The sequence below is a fragment of the Pyrus communis genome, chromosome 13 (genome assembly GCF_041283825.1).
Source record: "Pyrus communis isolate YQ-2024b chromosome 13, ASM4128382v1, whole genome shotgun sequence".
NCBI classification, from domain to species: Eukaryota; Viridiplantae; Streptophyta; class Magnoliopsida; order Rosales; family Rosaceae; genus Pyrus; species Pyrus communis.
The window spans coordinates 23958660-23976500 of record NC_142577.1 but is presented as its reverse complement, the minus strand read 5'-3'; the positions used below and the strand labels follow the sequence as shown (position 1 = coordinate 23976500).

Genomic DNA, 17841 nt, shown 5'->3' with positions numbered 1-17841 from the left:
ACCTCAAGTTGATCATCTAAACAACATGTCCCAAAAGTAAAAAGTTGGTACAAAATTGAATAATGTTCATCATGTTTTAATTGCTTAATTGGCATTGGATGAAAACCTCAAGTTGGTACTTGGTAGTGCTTTGCTGCTCAGCATTATATGCATCCACGGAGGACACGCATAGCGCCGCGTAGGGTGGGCCAATCCAATTGGCCCACAGATCCTCCCCCAACTTAGTGTAGTCCGCCAATCCCGCCATTTGACACGTTTTTGTGCTTACCGGTTCAATCCCATTATCACACACCACTTGTTCTTCGGCCGGTCCAATCAAATCTTTCGACTTTCCCACAATCCCCTCCCTCTCTCTCTATCTCTCTGCCTTCCCATTTGTCTCCAAAACAAAAACGTTGGATTTACCTCACTCAGTTAAAATCAAACTTCTTGCGAAAATCTAGAGTGGTACAGAGTTGCCATTTTTATTTTTGGTCAAAGTCTTTCAGAAGTTTAGAGAGAGAAAGAGAGAGAAAGAGAGAGGGGGGCGGGGGGTGGAGGGGAGAGAGCCGGCTCACTTTTGTTTTAGCTGCTCTGTTTCACTGCCCCATTTAATCACAGATTCTTTTTGGGCACTCAAAAAGGATTTTTCTTTTCGCTTCCTCTTTGTTATCGTTTCTGGTGTTTGTGGACTTGGATTCGTTTTGCTTTTGTCCCCTTTAGTTATATCGTCAGCATCTGCCTGCCCTGATCGCATCAAGAAACACCAAGAGAGAGAGAGAGAGAGAGAGAGAGAGAGAGAGAGTTGCCCAGATATTTGGATGGCCCTTGGCCCTCAGATGATGAGGTTGTCGTAAAAACTGGGATTGGAAGATTGGAAGAGCAGCCTCCTCTCCTCTGATTGAGCTTTGGATTCATCCGGGATTTTAATAAAGTTTCAATCTTTTGTATTGGGAAACAGTTAAAATAAGGTTTTAATTGGATTTGGGGAAATGGGTTGTTTTCCTTGTTTCGATTCGAAGGAGGAGGAGAAGCTGAACAATCCAGCGGCAGAAATTGATGACAGAAAGCAGGGTCAACCAACGGTCTCTAATAACATTTCCAGATTGCCTTCTGGTCAGTTCTTGATTGCTTTTGCTTATCAATGCTTATTATTTAGTAATTTGAATGTGTTACTGCTCGATCTGATCTGGGTTTTTTTTTTCCTGATTTAAATATAATTGTATGGATTAGTTATTTGGGTTTGTGTGTTAGTCCACGATTGATGACCTCATTGAGTGTTCGAGCTCTAAATTTGAGAGGTTTTAGGTAGACCCCACAAATTTCTGACATAGTTCATAAAAGAGTGTCTTTCTTTTGTAAAAATTGGATCTCACGATAAGTTTGATTGCCCAGGATCAATTTGATTGGTAATCAGTGGTGTCCAAAGTTGTGGATGATTTCATACGTAAGTGAAGAACTAAGATAGATATTCATAATTTGATCAAACCGAATACAGTACAACTGAATTTAGTAAAATTTGCTTTATGTGGTTTATAAGATGTCAAATTTGAATAGTGTGGTACGTTTTTCGTATTGGGGTTATGGTTTATTAGAAATCCAATTGATTTTCGGTTTTGGGTGTTTAGCTTAACTCATGGTCCTATCTTCTTGTGTAGTCGAGACTGACAGGTTTGATGATACTTAGGGATCTGCACTAATTTGTTATGGTCGTATGTGCAGGAGTAGACAGACTGAGATCAAGAAGCAATGGAGGGTCCAGAAGGGAGCAGCCCAAATTGCCTGATCCTAAGGATGTTGTACCTGGGGGCCAAATTGCTGCTCAAACTTTCACTTTCCGTGAGCTTGCAACTGCAACAAAGAATTTCAGGCCAGAGTCCTTCATTGGGGAAGGGGGATTTGGACGCGTATACAAGGGGCGACTTGAGAGCACTGGTCAGGTAATTCCTTTGCTGTTGCATGATCTATTATTTATACACAGAACAGGAATTACAGGATGAGTTCAATTGAAAAGAAGCAAATGAAGGCAATAGGTAGAAGAAACATAAGTCAGATACTAAACATTGATAAGGATTTTTTTTTTTTAATTACTGTAGCAATGATATAAGATGTTGCAACTCTATAGCTATATGAAGTATTAATCAAGAATGCTATGTTGTATTGTCATGTCAACAATAACGAGAATTGAATAACAAATGGCAAGGTTATAATGTGAGCAAGGCCGTAGACTTATGTATCAGTGTCATAACTCATAACGATGGTTGTTAAACTTTCATACCGTATTTGGAATGCGATAATTCTGAATTCCATATCATACTTTCCACTCCATCTCTCCTCCTAAGTATGATGCCAACGTTATAGAATGCTTATGGTATCCATTGTTAGTTATACATCCCGAAGGTCACTGGTGTGCTGCAAGATTTCACAGAATTAACTTCAGGCCTGGTTGAGGTGATTTTGATTATTTGACTTTGTTCTGACATTCACAGGTGGTTGCTGTTAAACAATTGGATAGGAATGGACTCCAGGGCAACAGAGAATTTCTTGTTGAGGTTCTCATGCTCAGTCTTCTGCATCACCCTAATCTAGTGAATCTGATTGGGTACTGTGCTGATGGAGATCAACGGCTTCTTGTTTATGAATTTATGCCCTTAGGATCATTGGAAGATCACCTTCATGGTAAGTTTCCTTTCCTTCTTTTGGCTTATTGTCTGTTTAATGTCAACTATTGGATAATGATCATGGAATCACCTTGAAGCGTTCAGTTATGTTATATATGAATACTTCTGTTATGCAAATATGACAAATACATTTGATGCATGGTGAATTTTGAAGTTTGGCATATGGGAATGTATGGTGAATTTTGAAGTTTGGCATATGGGAAAATAGAAGTATTTGCTTATACACACACACACACACACACACGTTGGTAAAATGGAGAAAAGGAAAAAAGAAACATTTCCTTTTGTGGGGCATCGTCTCCAAAAAGTTTGGCAACCTCAATAAACACAGTGCACCAAACTTCTGTTTTCCTGTGTTATTGGACTATTCGTTTTCCCTGACAGTTAATCCAAGTGATAATTAATGAGTCACCTATAATGGGTTGTTGATCCCTCTGCAGATCTTCCACCTGATAAGGAACCATTGGATTGGAACACACGAATGAAAATAGCTTCTGGTGCAGCCAATGGATTGGAATATCTGCACGACAAGGCAAACCCTCCGGTTATTTACAGGGACTTCAAATCATCCAACATATTGCTGGAAGAAGGATTTCACCCAAAGCTTTCAGATTTTGGGCTTGCGAAGCTTGGTCCCACTGGAGACAAGTCCCATGTGTCCACAAGGGTTATGGGCACTTACGGTTATTGTGCTCCTGAATATGCAATGACTGGTCAGTTGACAGTAAAGTCAGATGTCTACAGTTTTGGGGTAGTGTTTCTGGAGCTGATTACTGGACGCAAGGCCATAGATAGTGACCGGCCCCATGGAGAACAGAACCTTATCACTTGGGTAATTCTCACTTTGTTTCTTGTAGTAGAATTTCCTGAAGAAACTTATCTTCTTGTTGTGCAGGCTTTGTGGGTCTGGCAAGCATGGGTTCTGTGTTTGTGCAATAATTAAATGGCAGTGGTTTTATGTCTGCAGGCACGTCCATTGTTCAATGATAGAAGGAAGTTTGCGAAATTGGCAGACCCAAGACTTCAGGGTCGGTATCCAATGCGGGGTCTCTACCAAGCTCTAGCCGTGGCATCCATGTGCATCCAGGAACAAGCTGCCACACGGCCTCTCATTGGGGATGTGGTTACTGCTCTGTCGTACCTAGCCAACCAGTCTTATGACCCTAACCTGGCTTCAGGACATGGCCACAGAGGTTCAGGAGAAAAGGATGAGAAAAGGCACAGGGATGGTGGTAGAATATTGAAGAATGAGGAAGGAGGATCCGGACGAAGATGGGATTTAGATGGTTCCGAGAAGGACGATTCCCCAAAGGAAACCGCAAGGATGTTGGATAGGGAACGAGCAGTTGCTGAGGCCAAGATGTGGGGAGAGAATTGGCGAGAAAAAAGACGATTGAGTGCACAAGGCAGTTTTGATGGCACCAACTTGTAGCGCCGTAGTGTACAATGCTTCGTCTTCTTCAACCTCAGCTCCTACCCTCGCTTTTTCGCAGATTGGTTAGTTTGGGGTGTTCAATGTAATGGAGCGTTGGTGCAGACCAACATGCGTCCTGATTTAACCCTTTTTCTGTTCTTTTCCTCTTCTCCGAACATGAAGAAGAAGAATAATCCGTAAATGGAATTTGTACATTATCTTCTAGAAGACTGAAGGAAGAACAGAAGAAAGAGGACGTATTTAAAAATTTTGAGAGTAAAAACGTCTGGTTAAATGCTGAACGATTCTTCTGCCTTCTGTAATTTTTGTGTTTTTGGAACAAAACAAAACAAAACAAAATCTCTTGTCGCTACTCCTGTCTTTGTTAACCTTAGTATTATCGAGCGTTTTACATGTTTCTTTGGTAATGTGTTCGTACATGTTCAATTACTCTCTCTTTCATTACCAAGGATGCGCGATTAACTTGCGGTGTTCCTTTTTTCCTGCTACAAATATGGGGTGTCTTTTTCATCCACAATAAATTATTTCTCTTGATTGGCCTTGATTATGACGGAAGTTTTGACAAGAAACGATAGCGATTCTTCATTATTGAACTATAATCATTACAAGGGTTCCATAAGGGCATCAAAGTGTTTGAGCCAAAGGGTGAGAGAGATTTAAGATCCATGGTTTGATAAGGGTTAGGGGGTTATTACTATTCTCTAGTGAAGTTTCTTAAGGGGATCACCGGATTGGATGTACCGTATATTTTTATGTTATTGTTGTGGTTAATTTTGCTTGTTTGTTGATTTACCTTATTTACGGTTGATTTTGGTGCATTGTCATCATAATCCATGATAACAAGCTCTTATTAGGAAATTCCACGCAATAAAAAGTTGATGTGGCAATTTGAAAATTCCCTATTACTTAATAAGGTTCACATCGATTTACTATATTATGAATTATCATGTTAGAAGTAAAATTTCACTTTCTAGCTCCTTATTTAAATTCTTCTAATTTAAGTTATAAGACAATCACGTTCACATCTCTCTCACATTCATCAAGGTAAGTGTAATCCGCATATTAAAACAAGATTTTGGTGTAGCGAATGTTACCATAACCAATATCGTAGGTGTAGCCTACTTGCTTATGACATCAATTATTGTGTGACGAGTTGGAAATTGATGCATCATCTATTGCGTAATTTGGTACAGTAGTGTACTAAAAATGTGAACCCTAGAGCATGGTTTATGTTGTCCTATGATGTTTGACGTCCTCACTACTCTATCGATGAATGCACTAAATTTCAAACTTGATATCAATCTTAATGTGTAAGCAAGAAAATTTCGTGCCAATGTGCAGGATATGCGGAAATATGCAACCTCACAACCCGTGAGATAATTGTGTTAAAGCTCTTTACGCAAACTCCACCATTGGCTTCTCCTACTATAAACTAGCACTCTCATATGTCAACTGCAATTGTGTTAAAGCTCTTCACGCAAACTCCACCATTGGCTTCTCCTACTATAAACTGGCACTCTCATATCTAAACTTCGTGCTTAATTATGTCTATCGATTACGGCTTAATCAATTAATATGAAAAATACGAAATTAATGTATAAATTTGTGGAGAAAATATGAGAAATTGTGTGTTTTGGGAACGCTGTCATGCATGAGCATTTGTGGTCGAGTTGGTGAATTTTATCATAAAAAATCTTTGTGTATTAGAAGTAGAACTATTCAATATACGTTGTAATTTATTTGTGAATGTTCCGATGTGGGACTCTTTATTTCCTTGAACACCACATAGCTGTTTTCCGGGCCGTTTAAACAAAAATATTGCTCAAGGAAACGGAGGACATAAATTAAGCATACGTCCATTGATATTAATATTGAGTAGTAGTATTCAAAGCCAAGCGTGGATAGCTGTAGCTTTCCAATTCACATATACTTGTGCATCGATGAGCACAGCCACAGTCCCCACGCTTGGAACTGGGAATTTAATAAATAAATAAGAGACAATTAACGAAACATATAATATAACAAGATCAGACCACATCTTGGCGTGATCAAGCGGCTGCTGCTGTTACACATCAAACGAGGTTCGACTGATCGTAGTTTTTTTTCTTTCCGAGAAGTACGACATAGGACTTTGCCAGCATCACACTGCTGATGGTGTTTCATTAGGTTGAAGCTCGACGGAAGCATTTTCCACATGACGATGATCATCCGTTTGTTCATGCTCCTTTGCCTCTGTAACGGCCGCGTTATTATTAACGTCACCATCATCATTGCGATTGTTCGGTTGAGCATCCACCGGATGAACCTCGGAAGCTGCTAATGTGGCTATGATCACAATGTTTTTCACGTGATCTGGTGTAGCAGCCGGTAGCTTTTTCTCATGATCTTCTATTATCTCCTGCTTTCGGTTTCGGTACATCGCATACAGCAGCATCTGAAGCAGTCCCAACACAAAACCCAGAACGTTTGGAATCTGCAACAAGTGATTAATCAATTATGCAGGGATAATTGATTTGAAAATAGATTTAATTTAGTGTAAGTATACTTACTGCAATACATATGTCCTTGAGGAACAATCCATATGCAAACCACATAACGGCACTCAGAGTGAGGAAAAATGATAACCTAAATGGCATGAATTCGACACTTCTTGTTCGGATAACTTGTGCCTGCAATACAAATCAATAAACTGAATGAATATGTTATATATTACACACATTATGTGTGCTCAGAATATAAGTAAAGGTAATTAAATAGCGTTAAGAGTTCATTTAAAGCTCCAAATTTAACATTTTTATATTTTAAAACACTTAAAAAATAAAATATAAGAAGACAATATCAGAGTGTGAATAACATTTACGTAATTGAAAAAAGCACCAACAAATAATATGGTCATATGTTTGTACGATTGAGTCAATTACCACAATGCTTAAGGGCGCAGCAAAAACACTGGTAGAAATGGCAACATTAATCCATCCAAGAACTGGGACCCGGTACGCACGACTCACTAGAAAGTGAGACACGACAAGGATCAAGGTGAAAAGTCCCACGTTCATAATACCAAATAATTTCACTGTAAGCTTCTGCATTCCGTAAATATATAGAGTTATTAGAGAATATACACACACACACACACACACACACACACACACACACACACACATATAAAATACAGGGAAATTGAAATTATATTGATATATACAAGAAAAATAACAATTAAAGATGAAACATACGTACGTACCCTAGCATCCCTTGGTGCATACACAACGAAGATGACGATGTAGGTCATCTCTGCAAAACTTCCGAATGAGTTAATGGTGATGAGCAGCATAGCATTCTTTTTTAGCGACGCATAATAGAACCAAAGCATGGAACTGAACATTGCTACCAGATATGGCACCGAGTGGAATCCTTCTGTCGATTTTTTCCTGTAAATTCGATAAAATGTCGGCCTGCATTTAAAAAAAAAAAAGGTTAATCATATGTCTCTTTATAGACTTATATACATATTATTCCTTACATTTAAAAAAGAAAAAAGAAAAAAAAGTATGCATCACTTACACTGGGGCTAAGTAAACCATGGTTGAGACTAGATTTCCTGGCATCATCAAAGAAATAATTAATACAATAGTGGTCATTCAAATAGAATTTCTTGACTATCAAAACATTACAATTAATTAAAATAAATCACACTTTTCATTATCTATATATTAGTGGGTAGTGGTGAGGAAGGTTGATCATCAAGGATCACAATGATGTACAGTGTTACTTAATATAAAAAGTTACCTATAAATTAACAAGAAGCAAAAAATTGGACAACTAATCTTTGAATAGTGTACATACAAAGAAATTTTATTGATGTATATTTGGTTGTTTTTATATAAATTTATTTAGCTAGGCTTTTCTGCAAAGAAAAAGTAGTCACTGATGAATTTCAGACGGTTCACTAACGGAAAAAGAATATGGCCAAGTTGATGACAAAGATTAGATAACAAATGCGGGCCAACTAGGTTTTAAGGGCGTCATAACTAGAGAAGAATATGACAATAACAAACAATAGTATATGGCACTCAAACAAATACATATGATCGATCGAGCCCCAGAAATGACATTTTATGTATCGTGTTTGTTGAGCTCCTTCATTGGTACACCCAGCTAGCTTGCTAGTAGCTGGCTAGTTCCCATCACAATAACTCACCTAAAATTTCTTGGAAACAACTAGTACGTAATGAGCCATTCGCGTTAGTTCAGTGGTGAGGATGCATGAGTAGGGTGATCGGGAGGGATATGCTAAGTACAGAGGTCGACACTCTCTAATGTAACAAAAAAATTTGGAAAAAAAGAAATTTCAATGAATAATGTACATATGGAATTTTGTTTACCTAGAACTCCAAATGTAAATGCCAAAGGATGGTGACTGTCTGCTACTGTAGCCATGATCTCTCTAGATCTGAAAACCCTAGTTAGCTAAGAAAACTCAGACTGATGAACTCTCTCTCTTTCTCAATGAAAATGAAGAGAATGATATGTTGAAGAAGCTAAGGAGGAGGAGGACTCAGTTGGTGTTGAGAAACCCTAGAGCTCTCTCTCTCTCCCTCCCTCTCAAATTCTCATGCAGAGAAAATTAGAGGACTATTAGCTGAGGATGGTCGATGGGTTTACGCAGCTTGTTTATATACACACAAAAAGTGAAAGAAAAAGAAATAGGGTGTGCGTATTGAACTCATTGTGGCTGCATGACAGATGGAGGATTAGTAGGTGGTGTACCATGCTCTCGAGAATTTTTTCAATGTGCCGAGAACACTGTCTAATACATCAAGTGTCATAATGCAAGTGGTTGGGAAAAAAAAATTTAATATCAAATCACTAGTATTATGACATTTGGTGTACCAAGTCATGTTCCCGTACAATAAAAAACTACTCAACGAACTCATTCAATGAACCACAAATCCAAGTTCCACGTGCCCCTCTATCACGTGTGCGTAACCTCCATCCAACGGCCACAAAAAAAAAAAAAAAAAAAAAAAAGCAGAGCATTATTCACCACACTTCTTGACACTACTTTGGATAGGAATTAGGGTAGGCCCCCAAATCATCACCATAATTATTCAAATAATTAATTTCACCATAACTGCGAATTAGGAAGAGTTATATAGTTATAGTTTTGGTTAATCGACACTAATTTACTAATTTTTTATGAGTTTTTTCTAATCAAACATGAATTCCACGCTCTTTGAAAAAAAAAAAAACAAGTGGCTTCTTCCAACTAAAATAAGAATATGATTTTTTACGTTACTCATCTCTTCTAAGACCGCAAAGCTGTCCTGAGTAGAGCCCGATTCACGTGACTTCTATATCTCTAATTCCAAGCACTAGTGCATACTGTATGGCCATTGTTTGGACCGTTTCTCTCCATCTTCTAAAACCCTAAACGAAACACGCCTTGGCGCGTCAGGCTTCAGCCCTAGTTGTCACTTGTAAATTCTCACAAGTCACACGCAGACAATATAGTTGTATATATATACTCTCGGAACACTTGCCACGACGTGTTATAATAATAAAAAATTATTATTATTAGCATTCTAAAAAATTAATTATGCACTTCTCATAAATCTTTTTAAATATAAAAAGTTTGGATTGCACAATTAAATTTTTGAAATGACAAAAATAATTTCTTAAGAATATAGACAACAAATTTGATATGTTCAACTTGTAGGGCCTCAAAAATAAATATACTTATTATAAATTGAATTCAATAACACAACCTGACAATATTTCAATTACAACAAACAATCTTTCCAAGTCACACACTCAAAGATTTACAATATTGTTCACAAAGCTTTTGTTCTAGGCCGTTGAATGTTTGTTTGGTAGTGCTTCAATGTTCATGCAATATTTAGAGGGTTTCGTGTGCATCGGGGGTTCATTTGACTGACTTTTTTCTTCTTCAAGTAATAAAATTCCACAATCCAAGCAGCCTGGCCAGCTTTTTTCATATTTTTTGCGGTTATGAGATGGGGACGGAGGGAGGGAGGCTTTAAGTTATGACAAAAGAATTTAATTAAAGATGAGCCACAAGACAATCATGATGTTGTTACTCGTTCTTGTCTCTATCATTTGGCTGGGATTCGAGAATGCTAGGTGGACACCATGGGAGCCTTTGGACAGATTGCTAGATATGTACATGGCTATTTCCATCGACGTTCATTAATTTGTGTGATTTGGTTGCGATATTCTTTTATTTTTCTGGAGTTTAGATCCTTTATAAGTTATGTTACTTTAATAATATTAGAGTAACAACTCGTTATTGATCAATGAGAACGCGCGACGTAAGCATGATAAAATTTAAACAAGTTTCATAACTAGACTAACAACTAGTCATTGATTAATGAGGAAATAACAAGAAATACGAACTTGAGACATTTTCTAATATGGAAAGATAAATACAGCTAAACTAAGAGCTAATTGATACGTGCGTTTTTCAGACTTTTAATTTGAGCAGTATATTCAACCAAGTGCTTGATTAGTAATCTAAGCTAGGTAGGTTGATATTTTGACAAGTTTGAGAAAAATAAGTTTCTTTTTCTCACCCCAAAAACCAGAAATGTAGGTCAGTGTGCTGATTTTATGGAAAGGGATCCTCTTCGGATCCACTTTGTGGGGATCTAGGATCCCCACGTCCTAACCGTTCATCGTATATCGTGCGATCAGTTTTTGTCAGATACTATTTGTGTGTAATTTTAAATAAAAAAAGTCAAATGATTTCTGACCACACGATACACAATAAATGACTAAAATATGAGGATCCCCACAAAGTAGATCCGGATGGGATCCAATTCCTGACTTTATGACGTAATAGCTAGTCCTTGCCTCCTGAAATGATTTGAGCTTTTTATCTCATGGAATAGGATCCTCTCCAGATCCTCTTTGTGGGGATCCAGAGGATCAATCAATCGTGTCCGTTCATCATATATCATGCGGTTAAAAATCATTTTAAAATTTTAATTTAAAATTGAATATAAATAGTACTTAAAGAAAATTGGTCGCACGATGTACGATGAACGTACACGATTGATTGATTCCCGAATCCCCACAAATTTAAAGAGGATCCGAAAAGAATCCTTGTCCTTATCTCATGAGTATTCAGAGATCAATAATGCAGTGATATCGACATGTTCATTGAGTGCCACCAATACTATACCGTTGATATTATTCAACCAAATATTACGACGTTGAGCTACCTCTCATTCCTTGTACGATATATATAAAGCGATGGCAATCTAATCTTGCATTTGCATTATATAGTTGGCATTTATCGGTGGCCAGCTTAGTGAACACCTAACACTGAAATTGCCCTATCGTTCATGTATAGCCAGAAGAACCACACACAAAAATAGAAAAAAGAAACTTAAAAAAATAAAAATACAAAGGGTTACATATGGTATGATTCATCATCCATGATTGCTTGCTATTTGTTATATATCGATCTCATCGAAATTAAAGCTGCCAATTTTTCAAAAGGCACAGGTGAATAGAGCAAGTCCATCCTTAAAAAAATGTGTCAGCATCTAACCTATTTAATCTACTCAATAAACAGTGATAGATTTCAATGAACAATAATAGGTCAAATGCATATCCATCCCTAACAAAAAATAGCCTAGTCAATTTTATTAAAATATTATTATTTTTTATTATAAAATAATAATAATTTTATTTTTAATTTCTGACTTTATAAAAAAATATTATTAATTTTTGATATTTTTATAAAATATTATTATAAATTACACCCACACACACCTATACATACAAAAACACCATTGTCGCCGTCCCAAATCCGCTCCTCATTTTTCCGAAACCCCACCCTCTCTTTCACCTCCAAGCCCTCCCTCTCTGCTTTCTCAGTAACTCCTGCCTTACGCCACCGAGCTCCTCCGAGGCTGGTCGTGGTGCTATTTGCTGTGAACCTCAACGCCAAGCCCACCATCCTCGTCGAAGCTCGGAGAACCCAGAATCAACCTCAGCCCCTAGGAGCTCTGCACCAAGATCTCGCTCTGTGACGCGTTGATCGTGCGTAGCAAGACCAAGGTCACCCGCGAGGTATTCGAGTCCTCCGACGAAAGGTTGAAGGTTGTGGGAAGAGCTGGCATCGGCATCGATAACATGGATGGCCTGGCATGTGGGTTTGTCAAATCTAGACCGGTCTCTTGCCTGACTTGGGCTGGGTGCCAGCCTATTAGGCTGGGGTGAAGTGATTTGGTTGGGGGCCAGCCTGTTTTGGGTGCTGGGCAATCCACTCCCAGTGGACTTGCTCTTACATGCACATGAAGGATATTGCCATGATTTTTCATCCTGGTGTATTGTGCCTGAAATGAAGTCAAACACTAAACATTCTATCGATAAAAGAAAATATAGAACTAAAAATATGATTACGTACACCCCAAAACCCTAGCTAATAATCTATGCTTAAATAATTAAGGATTTGACTTTTAATTATTGAAATTAAGGTGACTAGCTTAGGTAGGTACGTAAACCCTCAAATGATTGGAATTGAATTAAGAGAGAGCTCGATACCTCCCATAATTGATATTCTTATATTACATATGAGCCAAACTCATTTGGGGTTGATTAATTTCACTTTCAGAAGGGAAGAAACTTAGTTATTACATTAATCTAGTATCCTTATGCATGAAGATAATCAATTCGGTCGGTGTGGCCAGACGATATTATGGATTTATGACCACATTCTTCATAGGGTTCTCTTATCTCTTCCGATCTCTGAGCATGGGTTATGGAAGAAGGAGAAGAATGAACCAAGAATAAAGTATCGTCATCAATCAATTTTGTTACGGGACTAATCATGATGTTCATATTGATCTATTATGTGTTTTTGCATCTAGCATTGAGTATACTATTGGATTTGAACCAATGACTCCCGCCGTATGAAAGCAATAATCTAACCACTAAGTTAAGTAGGTCATTTATCATCGGGTAATTATGCTAGGAAGACTAAATTTGAAGATAAAATTTGCAAACTAAATAATGTGTCAACAATAGGAATGAATACGTTTATCAACGCTTAAGTAATAAACCAATCATCAACTTCCATGTCCTTTAGTTTCCGAAATTTTGTCTACAAATTTTGTCTCACTAACATTACCCTTTATCATTGATGGATTATAAATGTAATATTACTTATTACTTATTAGAAATACCAATCAAATGTATCAAAGATATATAATGTTGGTTTGTATATTGTTAACAAATTAGAAGACCAGAAACCAAAAAAAAGTGAAAAATGAATTGCAAACTCTAAATTTTTATTCACTAAAATTACGAAGAATACTACATAATGGACGACGTGATTCATAATCCGAAAAGATTGATTACACCTTGCCAAATTTAATCCCCGCCTGCAGACCCAATTCCTAACAAACAAGAACACAATGGTACACCTAGTAAACATAGAAGAGTAATTTAAATTCTTATCCCACTAAAAAATCTTAAATACTCAAAAAGTATCTTAATATAAAAGTGAACCAAATTGCTAAATTTAAATTATTGTCTAAAGATGCGCTAATGGTGGCAAATAACATGAGTTTACCAATTGAAGAAAACTAATCCTAATTGCCAATGCCAAGATTACTAATTAATTTGGTGATGAGAATGCACTATATGGGATCTTATCATGATCACTGGATGTTTACGACATTTCATTTCTGATGATCAGTCAGAGATATCTTAATTAAGATTGGTGGTAAGATGGCATTGGGCTCCAGGCTCCTTTTCTACCATTGGTGGGAGTCAGATCACCATGTCACATAACAAAAACAAGATATAAAGGCAAAAGGTAGAGGACGACGAACAGAGTTATCTTCAAGAACAGGAAGCTTAATTTGAAATGCAGCTTCATCTTTTGATCATGTTGGAGTCAAATTCATCACAACAACAAAATTGGTTCAAATCACAAGATCCTATCTTGTATCGTAATCATCTAATATTAAAAACGTTGATGCAAAAAAGTAATCGTTTGATTACGTGCAGTGCAAGCAGAAGCTTCTTAATTGTGCCCTAATTCATGTAAAATTATGATTCCTTAATCCTGGCATTACGTCGTGGGACCATATTACTCTCTTTGGAAATTTGATTCTGGCTAGGTAGAAACCCTAGCTAGAAAAGTGGCAGCATTAGATATTCATTAATAGAATTTTCTTTATCAAAAGTGAAAATACTAAATTAATCCTGCAGCAAAACTAAAGAAAAATAACTAAAATTTAGGATTAAGTACTTAAAAATCTTCAACATTTTAGTGCTATTCCATATTGGTCTCAACATTTTTAAATATTTCAAACAAGTACCCAACTTATTGAAAATATTGCATTCGTTAAGCCTCAATTAAATTTATGTTAAATTAACTATGACTTATTTTGTCTCCAAATTCAATAAAAAGTCATGGAAGCATAGCCTCGACCAACTAATGGTCACCACGCCATCACCTCCAAACTTAATGAACAACCACCAATTTCACCTACAACTCAAGCTGCCAACATCGAGAAGAAGGTCATGGAAGTTACTGAAATGGTATTGACTGTCATAATGTGCCCATCACCATCTTCACTGCTCACAAAGAAGAATTGGAAGCTACACACTGAGAATTTACCAATGAGAAAATCACATGATCAGAAACAAGCTTTTTGAAACCCTATATGAATTCTTAACTCTCTTCTATGTGAGGAGATTGCATGCCTGATGTAGTTTCATTTGAGTCTATTTTCAATTCAATTCAACACTTGTTGATCATTGGGTTCCATTATACCTAGTTGGTGGGTTTTGAATATAAAGGTTGGAACGGGGTTTCGGTGGTGGCGGGGGCATGATAATTCCCAATCTTCATTTTTATTCTTGTCTTTTTTAAAGTTATTTTTATTATTAGTGTCCATGTAAGCTAAAATGTTGGATCCATTGTTGCCACATGTGCATTTAACAGAAAAATTAACTGGGGTTTAATGGACGTGACATTTTCAATAGGTTGGAATTTTTAAAAATGTTGAGACCAATTTGGAATGACACCAAGGTTTAAAATATCGATGATATCGGAAATATCAGTAGTCCAAAAACACGGAAATTTCGATGGAAATATTGGGATATTATCGATATCGATAAAAATTGAATAAAAACCACGGAAATTGTAAGAAAAACTTGGAAATTTTTATTGAAACTTTGCAGGATGTTTATTTAGTCAATTATTTATTAGTTTATCACAAAAAATTGGACGCAAATGCATTGCATGATGGATTTAACTTATTGAAGTTGATTATATAGCAAGCTAGCAAACATTGTGAGTGTAGAAAATATGTAGTAATTAATGAAAGAAGTTTAAACACACCATAATCATTTATATGTAATGAATTAGTACAATAATTTACACTTTATAAATTGCATGGTAAGATACATGAGTGACTTAGTACCACATAGAGTTCCTATGAGGTTCAAAAATTTCACTATCTTCATCATCTCTATGTGTAGAGTAAGTGTATTGTGAAGAGTAGTCATCAAATGATAAATCCCCAAAACCATATATATAAATATTTTAGCATATTTTCACAAAAACATAAGTGATATGGTGGTCAAGGTGTTGAAGGAGTAAAATGGGAGGGGTTCGAATCCCCTCTATGCGAAAGATTGAGATTTTTCATCATTTTTCAAGTATTTTTGGGTTTCATCTCGCGATATTATCTAGTCATTAAATGACACTAAAAGGTTGAGGGTTTTAGGTACCTAATACTAAAAATTATGGGCAATTTAAATACAAACGGGTTTTTTTTATTTTTTTTATTTTTAAGTTTCACGGCCAGGCAACCATATCAGTTGCCCTCATTTTCTCTTCTACGTTTTTCTCCTGAAAATAAAAAAAGAAAAAAAAAACTTCAGAGATGAAATAGTTATGACCAGTCTCTTCAGCTATGAAAAATCATTTGAAAGTCCTCACAAACTAATTTTAGCAACCATTTTATATTTTTTTTTCTCGTTGTAAATTTTATTTTCAATTTTTAATAATTACATGCATATCATGTGTAAATTTTGGCACTTCTTCTTCAATAATATCACAGCATTCAACTCTGCTATGGAACAATGGGGAAATTAAATAAAAAGACAAACTTAAACAACAAGGTTCTATGGTGTAGTGGTTAGCACTCTGGACTTTGAATCCAGCGACCTGGGTTCGACTCCCGGTAGGACCTCTTTTTTGTAACATTTTTTATTTTTTTAATCTTTATACGCTGTCGTTTGGGGGTTGCGGTAATTTGGTAATATCATTTCGCTTCTGTCTTTATTACCCTTCCCTTTCTCACAATCTTCAGCCAGTGACAGACAAAAATGGCGATCTACAAATCCCTAGAAATCTTTCAGAAAAACCCCAAATCCTCCGTCTTCTACCTCCACCTCAACCGCCCCAGCCACCGCAACGCCCTCTCGCGCGACTTTTTCACCGAATTCCCTGAGGCCCTCTCTTCCCTCGACCAAAACCCTAACGTCAACGTCATCGTCCTCAGCGGCACCGGTGACCACTTCTGCGCCGGAATCGACCTGAAAACGCTTACATCGATCTCCGAAAAGTTCGTCTCCGTAGACCGAGGCCGCGTCGGGGAGCAGTTTCGGCGGGAGATCAAGTGGTTGCAGGACGCGATCACGGCGATTGAGCGGTGCCGGAAGCCGGTGATTGCGTCCATCCACGGAGCGTGTATCGGCGGTGGTATCGATATCGTGACCGCCTGCGACATAAGGTATTGCAGCAAGGACGCGTTCTTTTCGGTCAAAGAGGTCGACTTGGCGATCACGGCGGACCTCGGGACGCTTCAGAGGCTGCCGGGAATTGTCGGGTACGGAAACGCGATTGAACTGGCGCTTACGGGTCGGAGGTTCTCGGGTCCGGAGGCTAAGCAGCTGGGCCTGGTTTCTGGAGTGTTCGACTCCAGGGACGAGTTGGAAAACGGTGTACGCCTCATCGCTGAGGGTAAGTTGGTCATTTCCAAAAACAAATAATTTGTGATTAATCAATTAAATTAGTTTGTCATTACACTTATGCTGACAAGGGTGTGGACTTTGGAAGCGTAAAGAATGCGCTTTTACAAGCCAAAAGCACCTTGCTTTTTTTAATATGGAGTCAGAAGCGCTTTTAGTTGACAAAACACGCTTTTAGCCATTTTAGAAGTAAATCATAAACCCGTAGTAGTAATATTTTTGGGATATGACATTCAGGAATTGGATTGAAATCTCCACTGGCTGTGACCGGGACGAAAGCGGTATTGCAAAGAAGTAGGGAGCTGAATGTGGAGCAAGGATTGGATTATGTTGCAACATGGAATTCGGCAATGCTGTTATCTGATGATTTAACGGAGGCTGTCTCAGCATCTGCCCAGAAAAGAAAGCCCATCTTTGCCAAGCTCTAATTGCAGCAACTTCAGTTGCAATTTCCTTGATGCTGTTGTCTTTTTAATTTGCTGTTCCATACTCTCACAGTGAAAAGCACTTGTGATAAAAGCACACCCTTTATGAGATAAAATAAAAAGGTGTACCCTGCACCTTGTTATTGCACTCGATTATGATCATGCTCGACCAATGGCGGAACCAGAAAATATTTTATGGGTGGGCTAGTTAAAAAAATTACCCTAAAAAATTTTTGGGTTTTTGCTACATACGTATTTTATGTAAAAATTTAAGTTTAACTTTTGTATTTATATACTTAAA

General features: G+C 37.4%; 3 protein-coding genes and 1 non-coding gene across 4 annotated transcripts; 3 read left to right on the top strand and 1 right to left on the bottom strand.

Moving 5' to 3' along the window:
- The first annotated feature begins 176 nt into the window (after window positions 1–176).
- LOC137736963 (serine/threonine-protein kinase PBS1) lies at window positions 177–4502 on the top strand. The gene is made up of 5 exons (XM_068476291.2): window positions 177–1095; window positions 1702–1919; window positions 2469–2658; window positions 3101–3492; window positions 3628–4502. The coding sequence occupies exons 1-5, from the start codon at window positions 972–974 to the stop codon at window positions 4090–4092; spliced, it is 1389 nt and encodes a 462-aa protein (XP_068332392.1). The 5' UTR covers window positions 177–971; the 3' UTR covers window positions 4093–4502.
- Window positions 4503–5935: 1433 nt separating this feature from the next.
- LOC137738221 (bidirectional sugar transporter N3-like) lies at window positions 5936–8742 on the bottom strand. Its single transcript, XM_068477854.2, has 6 exons — window positions 8478–8742; window positions 7657–7693; window positions 7337–7547; window positions 7017–7178; window positions 6645–6764; window positions 5936–6568 (listed from the first exon to the last, which is right to left on the bottom strand). The coding sequence occupies exons 1-6, from the start codon at window positions 8530–8532 to the stop codon at window positions 6236–6238; spliced, it is 918 nt and encodes a 305-aa protein (XP_068333955.1). The 5' UTR covers window positions 8533–8742; the 3' UTR covers window positions 5936–6235.
- Window positions 8743–16262: 7520 nt separating this feature from the next.
- On the top strand, window positions 16263–16334 carry TRNAQ-UUG (transfer RNA glutamine (anticodon UUG)). Its single transcript has one exon. It is a non-coding gene; the product is annotated as a tRNA-Gln (tRNA).
- Window positions 16335–16380: 46 nt separating this feature from the next.
- Window positions 16381–17688, top strand: LOC137737559 (delta(3,5)-Delta(2,4)-dienoyl-CoA isomerase, peroxisomal). Its single transcript, XM_068477080.2, has 2 exons — window positions 16381–17107; window positions 17353–17688. Exons 1-2 carry the CDS (start codon window positions 16471–16473, stop codon window positions 17541–17543), a joined length of 828 nt encoding a protein of 275 aa, XP_068333181.1. The 5' UTR covers window positions 16381–16470; the 3' UTR covers window positions 17544–17688.
- The last annotated feature ends 153 nt before the right edge of the window (window positions 17689–17841 follow it).

Excerpts from the sequence above, each read along its gene's own strand:
- LOC137738221 (XM_068477854.2), bottom strand. The coding sequence starts at position 8,532 with ATGGCTACAGTAGCAGACAGTCACCATCCTTTGGCATTTACATTTGGA. Across the intron at positions 7,179-7,336 it reads ATGCACCAAGGGATGCTAGG|AAGCTTACAGTGAAATTATT; the intron begins GTACGTACGTAT and ends TACGGAATGCAG. Across the intron at positions 6,569-6,644 it reads TCAAGGACATATGTATTGCA|ATTCCAAACGTTCTGGGTTT; the intron begins GTAAGTATACTT and ends CACTTGTTGCAG.
- LOC137737559 (XM_068477080.2), top strand. The coding sequence starts at position 16,471 with ATGGCGATCTACAAATCCCTAGAAATCTTTCAGAAAAACCCCAAATCC. Across the intron at positions 17,108-17,352 it reads TGTACGCCTCATCGCTGAGG|GAATTGGATTGAAATCTCCA; the intron begins GTAAGTTGGTCA and ends TATGACATTCAG.
- LOC137736963 (XM_068476291.2), top strand. The coding sequence starts at position 972 with ATGGGTTGTTTTCCTTGTTTCGATTCGAAGGAGGAGGAGAAGCTGAAC. Across the intron at positions 2,659-3,100 it reads ATTGGAAGATCACCTTCATG|ATCTTCCACCTGATAAGGAA; the intron begins GTAAGTTTCCTT and ends ATCCCTCTGCAG. Across the intron at positions 3,493-3,627 it reads AACAGAACCTTATCACTTGG|GCACGTCCATTGTTCAATGA; the intron begins GTAATTCTCACT and ends TTATGTCTGCAG.